Genomic DNA, 12,711 nt, shown 5'->3' with positions numbered 1-12,711 from the left:
TTTAAAGTACCTAGTACACTTCCCGGCATGTAGAAAGCTCTCAAAGTTTTATATTTATGATTGTACTGTTACTATTAGAGAAGGCTTGGGTGTATATACATCTTAGGTACTCACAACAATGGGAGTCGATTATTGTGATTTCCATCATCTTGACCTTTTTGTATATAAGCAATAGGTTTGGGCAGATAATAGATCTTTCTAAAAGGCCAAGTTTTGCATCCGAAATCTGCTCCAAATGTCATCTACCATAGATAGTAGATAGTGAAGTCGCTCAGTCGTGTCCGACTCTTTGCGACCCCATGGACAGTAGCCAACCAAGCTCCTCCATCCATGTGATTTTCCAGGCAAGAATACTGGAGTGGGTTGCCATTTCCTTCTCCAGGGGATCTTCCCGACCCAGGGATGGAACCCGGGTCTCCCACATTGTAGGCGGGGGCTTTACCGTCTGAGCCACTAGGAAAGTCATCTACCATACTTAAAGAATTCAATCTCACTGAGACCAGACTATCTGTTTAACATAGTTTAGTTATCTAAGCTAACAAGTTTACCTTCCTTTTCCTTCTGTCCTTTCAACCCATTCCCTTTCTCTTTTTTTCTTTTTATGCATTTCAGCTCCAGTATCGCTTTGATTAATGTCTTATGTTTCCTTCTCTCTTTTATCCAGCATCAACTGATTTATGGTGACCTGGCCATGTTTTGTTAATCCACCAATTCAACAAATATTTACTGAGTACTTACCTGGTCCCTGAATTTATGTATCATACTGAGCACCGAATTCCAGTGGCAAAAGACAGAATCTGAATGCTTACATGAGGGAAAAAAAATAAATGAAAAGAAAACATAGCTTCTTTAGCAAGTTACCTGAAAAATAGCTGAAATTCAAGAAGCCTTTTGATTAGGAGAGATTGTGCACACAATAGACTCAGTGGCAAAGGTTGAATTTTTCTATCACAAGCACACCTCTTTCCCAAATGCTCTCTCCCTGAAAGCTGCTGACAGAGCTTTGGCAAAAGATCATCCTCCCCTTGGCTGATAAGCTAAGCCCTGTTTTATATTTAACTCACTCCGGCGCAGGAGGGGAGGGGTGAGGGATGCGTTGTTTATAAGAGGAGCCGTGACAATATTTTCGTCAGTCTTCTTCCTCCCGCTCAGCCCCTCTTCTGGAGTCCTTACTCCACCCCCTTGTTTCCACATTCATCCTGGAGTGGCTAGTGGGAACGTGAAGGGAGTGGAAAAGACGCAAGAAGCCACAGAGAGGTTTGCAAAAGGCGAAAGCAGGCTGCCAAGCCAGGCAATTACTTCCAACTGGAAAAGGACTGCTGACGTTAGTTAGTTAAATTTAACATCCTTTCATGTGTAACATTTGACTTTGGAAACAAAAATGATCTTGGAGGAGAGATCATCTTGGGAAGGCTCTAAGAGATACTGCATTAAGACGAAACATGTGGCCATTATCTGCGCAGTGGTGGTGGCTGTCGGATTAATAGTAGGACTTTCTGTGGGTCTGACCAGATCATGTGACTCTACAGAGGGCACGACCCAGGGCACGACCCAGGGCACGACCCAGGGCACGACCCAGGCTCCTTCCCACCTGCCTCCCGTTACCAGCCCTCCAGAGGACCAGGGGGTCTGCCCTGCCAGTGAGGATGAAAGCGGAGGCTGGAAAGACTTCAGGCTGCCGGACTTCATCAAACCAGTGCACTACGACCTGGAGGTGAAGCCGCTGATGGAGGAGGACACGTACACGGGCAGCGTGGACATCTCCATCAACGTGAGCTCATTCACCCGGTACCTGTGGCTACATCTCCGGGAGACGAGGATCACCAAGCTCCCGGTGCTGAGGAGGCCGTCTGGGGAGCAGGTTCAAGTCAGGCAGTGCTTCGAATACAAGAAGCAGGAGTATGTGGTGGTGGAAGCAGAAGAAGAGCTTGAGCCCAACGCTGGCGAGGGTCCCTACCACCTGATCCTGGAGTTCGCCGGCTGGCTGAACGGCTCCCTCGTGGGATTTTACAGAACGACATACGTGGAGAAAGGACAAACCAAGTAAAAAAAAATTTTTTTTGCTTTGTTCTTCCGAAGCTTTTATCTTTGCTTTCCGTTTCTCTTCCTTTCCTTTTCTCTTTTCACCTTTCAATTATTTTCATGGTCTGATCTTTATCTAAACCTGACTTCATTTCTGCCTGTTCCTCTGGGTAGCAAAAACTCTTGCCCTGTTGTATTTTCAAAGCCTATCACAAAATTTGAAACTATTGAATGAGCTGCACGGAGTCCAAAAAATCAGTGTAAGTCCTTCTTTTCATCAGGAAAAATCATAATATACTGCATTTTATCCTTAATATTTATATAAACTACCTGAACCTTTAAAAATATGTTTTTGGTAACTTTCACGGGTGATATTTGTGGGCTATATGGCAATGATTTTAAGCTGAACTTTTAAAATGATATCATACTAAATTTAAGTGAAAATCAGTAAATATCAATTATAATTTTTTGTTTTATTGGAGACTAAACATCGAAAAAGAGTATATAAAATTCATGTAACTGTCTTTGTGTTTTCACTTAAGAAAGGAACAGCTGTGTCTTTTTTATCTCAAATGGCCAGAACTATGTTTTACTCAATAAATACTCATTGAGTCCATGCATCAGTAGCAGCACATGGATAAATCTTTGGGCTTATTATCTATCATGCAGTATGCAGTAGTTATGCTCAGTCTTTTGTGACAAAAAAGATATATCAAGCAATTAAGGACATAAAAATATCCCCACACAAAGAGCCCTCCAAGTACACCTGTATATATATTTGCATTCCCTGAGACAAATAGTTACTTGTCTTTCATTTAGTCAGAGGCTTATGTCAAAGACATAAACTCTCTCAATGAATTAAAAAAACTTCACCCTGTGGGTATGGTTCTTGCATCAGAGAGGAAGGTTACACCTGAGGCACCACTGAACTTGAAACTGTTTTGACTTTTACCTACTTCGATTCTGAACAAGTGAAGAATGGAGAAACCTTAAAATTTGGCAACTAAAACTAAAGTTGGCAACTAAAAATGTATAAGCAAATCTTTGACACTCAATCAAACTTAGTATATACAATAAAAAGTATTTATATTCTAAAAAAAGAGAAAAGAAACCTTATGTCACTGTTTAGAGAAAGTTTAAGGCCAGCCCTCTGAATATCCCTATGTTGTTTGAAGCATTTTATAGAGCAAAGCAAATCTTTTGGTCAAAATGCTACCTGTTGTTTATCAGAAAGACCAAGGGATTAAAATAAAATATTTCAACATTCTTATTGTGTGGTATAGTATTAAACTGAGTAGATTAGAAACGATAGTTTGAAAAAATATTTGGAGGGATCATGTTTATATAGATAGCATATATTAATATTACTAGCAATAAGACAATTCTATATACTATAGAATAAAGTTTCATTGTTTACATATTTTTCTGTTTATAAAAATTACAAATGTTGAAAGCATAGAAATTATAAAAAGGGAAATCAAAAGAACATATAAATAATTTCACCATCCATTGGTAAGCCCTGTTAACATGCTAATGGATATTCTAATTTTTTTAGGTAATCAAAATTGTAATTAAATTATCTCTACATATTTCTCTATCCACATGCCTTTTAACTGAATATATTGTAAACATTTCCCTTTATTAAATATTTTCAAGAATCTGATTTTAAAGACTGAGCAGTATTCCATTGCATGAATACATTGTTACTTTTTAAAACCAATTCACTAATGCTAGACATTTGAGTAGATTCCAGTATTTTATTACTATAAACAAGTCAGAAAGAACAAAGCTGTAAGTACATCTTAAGTGTACTTACAGTGTATTTCCTTATGTTAGGATGTAGTCTGAAAAATAAAATTGCTGGGTCAAAGTACAAATACGTCAAGAAACTTGTAACATTTATTTTGGTTAGTTATTTCATAAAATATATTATGAGACATTCACTACAGAAAACTTGAGAAGCAAAAAAATTATAAGAAAAAAAATCCATCTATAACCCCATCACTCAAGTATAGTGATTGTTAGTATTTAGGCAGATGGTTTTCTAGTCATTTTTTTCTGGACACATACATAGCATTATTATGCTTTATATAGTGTTGTGTAACATGTTTTTACGATATATCAACACTTTACCATGTTATTTGGTGTTTTTCTGCAAATGACTTAATGGATACATGATAGTCCATGATATGAATATAATGTAATTTATTCAACTTTCCCATTAGATTTGGGTGCTTAAATTGCTCCCACTTTTTTACCTATAAACACCTATAAAATGTAATAAACAGCCTTTTAAAAAACTAGGAATGATATTTTCTCATATTTCTATAGGAAAATTCTTAGGAAATTGGCTCAAAATATGTATGAGCATATGCGTGTGTGTATATACACACATCTACACATATATAACACATGTGCATGTACTTATGTATATGTATGTATCTCCAAACTGACTTTCAAAAATATGTTCCAAATTACATTTTCACAAACAATAAAGTACCTATTTCTCTGAGTCTAACAATAAAATGATTTAAGTGTTTGCAATTTGGTAGAGGAAAAGGAATATCTAAAGATATATCTACCTCTAAAGAATATCTACCTTCAAGAGATTCTAAAAATCTGTTAGTGTAAAGTGAAAACAAGTCAAAACTTTTAAATGATTATTGCTAAGAGTTTAAAACTGCTTCTTGGGTTGTGAAAACAACAAAAATTGCATCTGAGTAAAGCCATCAAAATACTTTATAAAAATTCTATACACTATAGGAAGGCAAAAAATAAGGAACACAGTTCCATTCATAAGTTTCTGTTATGTATTTCATAAGTATAAATCTTTGGATTATTTTACCATATGAGTTAATATTATGATAAAATATACACTTGAGAGCTGACGTTTTGAAACTTAGCTGTTTTAGTTGAGAAAATACTCTGAAATACTAAGTGACAGCAAGGTGGGGGGAAGGCCAGTGGTCAGTTAGGCTCCCTTGGAGGACTGGTGTCCCGGAGTTTGTCTGTTTTCATTGGTAGCAGTTTAGGCTCTCACATTACACAGGATGCAGCCAGTTCTGTACTGCATTCATGGTTTTGGAACGATTCTGGCACATACTCGGTAACCTCATTTAGGCTCAATGGAATACTTTTTGTTTTTCTTATTATGAAATATTTCAAGCATATGAGAAAAGCTTATTGTTTTCTTTCAAGCCTGTGAATAACGTTTTGACAATGCAGGTCTCCAGTGGGTTTCATCTACAAAATGCAGAGAAGAGCCACAACAGTGAGTTCAGGGGGAATAGCAGCATTCTTTCACATCATATAGTGAACTTTGTAATATTTGATGCTCATACAGTTTCAAATGCCATCAGAGCAATACATTTTTATGTATACTGTCAAGATTATATTTTCCAGCTCTTCTGCCTTATTGTAAAATTAACTCTGGGATTGAGTATGTGTGGTATGGGATATTACTGTCGGAACCACAGTGCAAACTAAACGTAAGTGCACTCAATAGTAACCAAAATTACTTGATTTCTGTAAATACAACTGAGACTTGGACTTCACAGAAAGGAGACAACTATCTGAGCTTCTTTCTGTCAAAATTCAGAGGCAAATGGAGACTTGGAGAAGGTAGAACCAGTTCAGAGCTCCCTAGCTGTAATAACCATACCATCTCACTGGGGACAGAGTTGTAGTGAGGCTTGGGTGGAGAAAGTTTGAGAGACTTGACAGCCACTTTTTCTACCGTCTGGTCTGTTCCTTTGGGTCTGAGGAAAACCACTTCAAAGGACTGAAATCTTTGGAATGATTTCCTGCCCACACCACTAAACCCTCTTAACACTCTCAACAGTTACGTAGGATTCACAGTTATTCTCTTCTCAGAGTTCCCCTCTACTCACATCTCCAAAGTACATAACAACATTCCCTTCTCTCTAAGGTTCAGCATTTCCTTCTCTACATCTGGATTGCTCTTACACAGCATTTCCTAATTATCAGTTCCACAGAGTTCTAGTTGCATGAAGGTATTCATAGATATTGCCAGAAAAAAGCAGAGGAGTTATTCTGTGGCCAAGGTTGTTTGGGAAATAATACTGAATACAAAATGATTTTTGTTTTAATGGTGGGACTTTTCAGAGACTTTTATATGATAAAGTTCATGACAAACCTCTAGAAGCTGCCACAGTATGCTGTTTCCCAACCACATGACTGTGGAATCTTCTGTGGCCCCTGAGACTAGGGTCTCTGTGTGTCTCTTGTTCACAACTAGCCCACAGAGAGAACTTAACTATTATTGAATGAATATATAGAAGCATTTTCACATAGACTGTCACATGACTAGCATGCTCTGGCAAATGCTGGGATCCACTGCATCGCCACAGCTTCTTTCCTGTAGAGGAATCCAGTTTCCACCAATGACACCTTCACTTTCCCACTAAGCATGGAAAACTTCTTTTGGTTCTTTTTCTCCCCATCTCATGTCAAAGGCAAGAGGAGCTGGTAAAATCTTTTTGACTTAGGAATGTCATCTTCATACTTTAAGGACTGAGAATCATTGGAATTGATAGGAATTACAATAAGAGCTTAAAAGAAGGACAGTTTTCAGTTTGGGTTTTCTGGGGTTTTGGCAGAGGATGAGACAGACAGCATCACTGGCTCAATGGACATGAGTTTGAGCAAACTGTGGGAGACAGTGAAGGACAGGGGAGCCTGGTGTGCTGCAGTCCATGGGGTTGCAGAGAGTCGGACACGACTGAATAACAACAGTATTGCTGGGATTGAGGCTGAATTTTGATGTAATGATGGGATTTCAATAGGCAGAGACACGTAATGTAAAAAGCAGGCAAAAAGGAAAGGCGCTACGTCAAAAAAGCAGATTAAGGAGAAGAAATACCTTTGTAGGAGAGGTTTATTTGAAGATGCTAGCTAGAGATAAGTCTGGAAAACCCACTGGGAAAAAAAGTAAGGATAATTAATTAATGAAAGGCATTATGCAGAAAAGGTTAACCCATGACTATTTACATGGGGAGAAAAGAACTAAATCTATACATGAGTATATGAGAGAAACTGCAGGTATCCAGGAAAGAGATAAGGATCAGGTAGGACAGTGACTTCAGGACAGACAGAAGAGAATACAATGAAGGAAACGGTCTGGAAGAACATAGTCAGGACTGGCAGACTAACTGGCTATGGGGAAGAGATGAGTTAAAGTTACAGATCAAGGATGCTCCAGAAGTCTGGTCTGATAGCCCACCTTTCACTGATACAGAAATAGAAGAACCAGGTTTAGAAGGGAAGGTCATGAGTTTGGTGTCAGATGTGCTGAATGGTAGATATCTAGGAAGAGATGTCTAGAAGGCATCTGGATAAATAAATCTGAAGCACAAGGTTAGGACTTGGGATAAAGAGTTAAGTGGAAACATGGCAGAAAAGAAATCAGCGGGATGGTCATAATTAAGGGTGCGTGTGTATGTGTGTGATATTCTCACACATGGATATGTATCCTCACTGTAGTTCTGATCTTGAAATTTTAACTGTATGTCAGTTTAGTCATTATATTCTTAGATTGATACATCAAGTTATCGGTATGCCCATTATCAATAAAGAACAGATTTGATGGGCGGGGCGGGGGGAGGCCTTGTTTACTTGTTGCAGGACGCATAGTAATTTCCTTTATGTTGGAAGCAAGGAAACAAAAAGAAATTTTACTTGAGTATCCTTCACTTAGGAAAAGAGCTGTTGGCAAATAAATTAAAATAATTAACTGGTTCAAACCACCATAAAAACAGATTGGAGTCTAGATAATAATCTAAATGGGTTGTTTTGCACCGATCAGCTCCCATACTTAACTCTGGAACCCTGTACTGATACTTAGCTGTGGCGGCCTCACCTGCATCAGAAGTCCTTTGTTTAAGTTTTCACCCAGACCTTGCTGTTCATTTGCTGGCTCAAGTTATTAAACTACTGAACGTAGCCTGAGAGTCTTCATTGGAAACAGTGTGCTAGATGATTCATGAGGCAGTCAAGCATTTGTTTTATTTTGAGTTGATTCCAAGTCAACGGCTTGGTGCTTGCATCGTCACTTCCTCTCCCTTCAGCTTTCTCTGAGGTCACCTTGATCTCACGCACTCAGAGAAGTCAGAGGAATGCCTTCCCTTTTGTAAAACTAACAAGCTACACAGAATTATATTTTTAATGGGCTGGGTCTAGTAAGTGATTTATTAACATGACATGGAGAGGCCCCTGTAGAAAAATGGTTTACCTCAGCACATTTGCCTAGAATTGTAATTATTCAGGACATACCCAAGAGTTACTCCTGAATATACTGTGATTAGCCAGGCTTTTTCCATTAAATTTGCAAAACAATTCATCTAATTTTAAAAAGAAGCTTTTATCACTGAATAAAACCTCTCCAAAGAAGTCATTGTCCAAAATGGTTTTGTACAGCTAGCTCATACACATTGTTTTTAAATTTGCATATATTTAGAAAACTTTAGTAACTCTGGTGGAATTTAGCATATACAAATAGGGCCTTTTTAAAAAACTAAAGAATACTTGATTTATAATATTAGTTTCAGGTTTATAGTATAGAGATTCAATATTTTTATGGATTATACTCCATGTAAAGTTACTATAAAATATTGTCTATATTCCCTGTGCTGTACAATATATCCTGAGAGCCTGTTTTATTCATAGTGGTTTACACCTCTGAATCCCCTACCCTATCTTGCCTCTCCCTGCTTCCCTCTTCCCACTGGTAACCACTAGTTTGTTCTCTATATCTGTGAGTCTGTTTCTGTTTTGTTGTATTTGTTGCTGCAAATAGCAGGCTCTCATCCTTTTTAACGGTTGAACAACATTCACTGTATACACACACACTACATCATCTTTATCCATTCATTTGTTGATGACTCTTAGGCTGTTTCCATATCTTGGCTATGAACATTGAAGTGCATCTATCTTTTCAAACTGGTGTTTTCACTTTTTTTCCAGATAAATACCCAGGACTGAAGTTACTGGATCATATGGTAGTTCTATTTTTATTGTTTTGAGGAACTTCCATACTGCTTTCCATAGTGACTGTACCAATTTACATTCCCTCCAATTTCTCCACATCCTTACCAACATTTATTATTTGTATTTTTTGTATTCCTGTTGTCAATGTGGTGTATCACATTGTTGATTTATGGATCTTGAACCATCCTTCCATTCCTAGAATAAATCCTACTTGATGATGGTGTCTATAATCTTTTTAATTTATTGTTGAATTCAGTTTGCTAATATTTTGTTGAGGATTTTTGTATCTATATTCATCTGAGATATCGGCTTATAATTTTCTTTTTTGTACTGTTTTTGCCTATTTTCAGTATCAAATTAATGGTGGCTTTGTGGAATGAATTTGGAAGTGTTCCCTCCTCTTTAATTTTTTTAGAATATTTTGAGAATATTCTATTCTTTTATATATATATATATTCTATATTGGTAGAATTCCCCTGTGAAGCTGTCTAGTCCTGGATTTTTGTTTGCCAGGAGTTTTTTTAGTCTGTTCAGACTGTCTATTTGTTCCTGATTCAGTCTGGAAGATTGTATGTCTCTAGAAATTTATCCATTTCATCTAGGTTGTCCAATTTATTGCTTTATGCTTTATAGCTGTTCCTAATATTCTCTCATGTTTTTTAATCTCTGTTATATTGGTTATAATTTCTCTTCTTTCATTTCTTACTTGGTTAATTTGTGTCCTCTCTCTTTTTTCTTGGTGAATCTGGCTAAACATTTATAAATTTTGTTTATTTTTCCAAGGAACAGCTCTTGGTTTTATTGATCTTTTCTATATTTTTAGGTTTCTATTTATTTCCTTATTGGGCTCTGTTTGTTCTTTTTCTTTCAGGTTGTTTATTTGAGACTTTTCTTGTTTCTTGAGGTAGGCATGTGTTTCTATAAACTTCTCTCTTAGAACAGTTTTCGCTATATCCCATAGACTTTAGATAGTTTTTATTTTCACTGTCTCAAGGTATTTTCTGATTTCCTCTTTGATTTCCTGATTGAAACATTGGGGGTTTTTTAGTAGCATGTTTTTTAGTCTCCACCTGTTTGTGTTTTTTCTCATTCTTATTCCTGTAAATGATACCTATAGTTTCATAATGCTGTAGTCAGAAAAAATGCTCGATATAATTTCTGTCCTCGTAAATTTGTTTAGACTTGTTTTGTGGCGTAACATACATCCTGAAGAACATTGCATGTACTCTTGAGAAGAACTTGTTCCTGTTTCTGGATGTAATGTCCTACGGATACATATTAAGCACAACTAGTACAAGGTGTCATTTAAGATCACTAATCTCTTAATGGTTTTCTAATGATCCTATCTGAATGACTGTCCATTGAATCTAGGAATTTTTACTTTTAGAAGAGGGTTTTCCCCATAAAATCACATAGGCTCTGAACTTAAAAAAACAAACAAACAAAAAATCCACATTTCGTAGCCCTTCTGGTTGATGAATGTCACTATATGTATACCAGTGTAAGTCCAGATCACTATGACTGATTGGGACTTGCTGTAATTAACATTTGCTGACAGGACCACCAACATGGATCAAGCGTACCACACAGAGATCTCACCAACACCGTCCCACTCGATTTCCAAAGGTAGGCTCTGATGTACTGTAATCTAATAAGGCATCTTTCCCCTACAATCAAGCACAATCTCTTTTAAAGAGAGATTGTGAGCAAAGGACGGAAAATTCTTCTTTCTCTTAGATGCTTAGAAGTACATACTGTAGCATAGACACTGAAACCAAGTATTTGAAAACCTACCCAATGGCCGTTGCTTAGAACAGTATTATTCCACTCCTTCATCACGTCACCTCCCACACACATGAAGGTGCATGCACACACACATGCTCACGTGTGTGCACACACACGGTCTCTCTCTCTCTCTCTCATATTCCCAAATTAGTGGGCTGGCTTATTTCTGAGATGTGACTAAACTGAAACATTCTTGCAGAGGGTAACTTTTCCTTTTCTTTTGTCTGAGAAAGAAATCAGAATCCAGAAGAATTCAGAAGAAAAAAGCAGCTGACTAAACATGGAGTTGGAGCTAATGAATCTTATTATAAACCCTCAGTATTCTGGGAAAGTGTATAGGTTTCTTTATGTTCTGATGTATTTGAGATTCACGCTTCCCTTGTAGCTCAGTCGGTAAAGAATCTGCCTGCAGTGCAGGAGACCTGGGTTCGATCCCTGGGTTGGGAAGATCCCCTGGTGAAGGAAATGGCAACCCACTCCAGTATCCTTGCCTGGAAAATCTCATGGACAGAGGAGCCTGGTGGGCTGCAGTCCATGGGGTCGCAAAGAGTCGGGCACAACTGAGCTATTAACACTTACTTACTTAACAGTCTCAGGTGTTAGAAACTTCAATTGACTAGTTAAACTGTTATCATCACAAAAACTAATCAGTAATACTGGGAGTTTTTGGATAACTTTCTGTTTTGAAATAATTTTAAACTTAACAGGAAAGTTACAATAATAATACAAGGAATTGTAGGAACACAACCAATGGTTTACGTTTTGTCCTATTTTCTCTTCCCCACAGCCCCACATCTCTGTCTCTCTCTTTAGACTATTTGCAACATTGTCTCTCTTTACCTCTTCACATTCAGTATATATTTTTAAAGTACAGAACATTTTCTAACATAAACCACAGCATTGATATAATTTTTGTGACGCATTCTGGTTCCTTTCATTGGAGAGTGGTAAGGGGTCACAAAGAGTCGGACACGACTGAGTGACTGAACTGAACTAAAGGGGAACTAGTTGTGCTCGCTGCTGCTGCTGCTGCTAAGTCGCTTCAGTCGTGTCCGACTCTTCGAGACCCCATAGACGGAAGCCCACCAGGCTTCCCCGTCCCTGGGATTCTCCAGGCAAGAAGAATGGAGTGGGTTGCCATTTCCTTCTCCAGTGCTCACTGCTACATGTGTGTTATTTCTTCTAGTCTTGTTCAGCGGACAAAGATAGGGAATACATGTCTTGTATATTTTTATATCTGTTTACATATTTACCAAAAAATCATTGAATTTACACAGATCCTTCAGTTACAGTTCAGTATCAAGGTCTAGTCTCCTTTCTTTTTTTAAAACAAATTTATAACTCTCTTCCCCAGCAGTGAGAAACCTGCCTTCTGTTATCTTGATTTTTTTTTTTATTTGCTCAAGCTCAGAACACAGAAAAGTTTGTTTTTTCATTAATTCATATCACTGCAATAATCCAAACCTACTTACTGCAACTGAATATTGATTTACAGTTATTTTAGGATAGATTTTATATATATTAAATGCACAAATCTAACAGGAACTAATTTAATGAATTTTGAGGAATGTACACACCTTTGTTAATCACACCCCATAATAAAATATAGATTTTTTTCAATCATCCCAGAAAGTTGTCCCCGTCAGTCAATAGTATCCCCAAAGACAGCCCTTTTCCAGTTTTCTTTTTCACAGATTAGTTTTCTTGGCTAAGTTTTTAACAAGTAATTTTTATATCCAGAGGCTTTTTAAAGGAACTTCAAAAATATTTTAATTTCTTGTAGATGAATGTTGACCTATGTCATATTAGGTTTTAGATAAATTATGTATATATTGCATCCTTGAATCCAAATAAAGTGCAGACTTTTACCATGGCCTCTGCTGATCATTTAGTCCCTCT

At 37.3% G+C, this 12,711-nt stretch overlaps 1 protein-coding gene and 1 long non-coding RNA gene across 13 annotated transcripts in view; one reads left to right on the top strand and one right to left on the bottom strand.

Moving 5' to 3' along the window:
- LOC102415115 overlaps positions 1 to 12,711 on the bottom strand; it is a 130,857-nt gene that overhangs the window by 14,014 nt on the left and 104,132 nt on the right. Inside the window, exon 9 of one of the 12 annotated variants that reach the window (XR_006552439.2) lies at positions 2,038 to 5,265. The exons of the other annotated variants lie outside the window; for them this stretch is intronic. This is a non-coding gene — a long non-coding RNA (uncharacterized LOC102415115). Of the gene's footprint in view, positions 1 to 2,037; positions 5,266 to 12,711 lie in introns of those variants that run through there. 12 annotated transcript variants of the gene reach the window in all.
- LOC102414779 (glutamyl aminopeptidase) overlaps positions 1,117 to 12,711 on the top strand; it is a 78,085-nt gene continuing 66,490 nt past the window's right edge. The window contains exon 1 of the mRNA XM_006076908.4: positions 1,117 to 2,043. Coding sequence (XP_006076970.3) covers positions 1,382 to 2,043 — 662 coding nt within the window. The 5' untranslated portion in view covers positions 1,117 to 1,381. The remainder of the gene's footprint in view (positions 2,044 to 12,711) is intronic.

Source organism: Bubalus bubalis, chromosome 7, assembly GCF_019923935.1.
Source record: "Bubalus bubalis isolate 160015118507 breed Murrah chromosome 7, NDDB_SH_1, whole genome shotgun sequence".
In the NCBI taxonomy this organism is placed as follows: Eukaryota; Metazoa; Chordata; class Mammalia; order Artiodactyla; family Bovidae; genus Bubalus; species Bubalus bubalis.
This window is presented reverse-complemented; position numbering and strand designations above follow the sequence as displayed.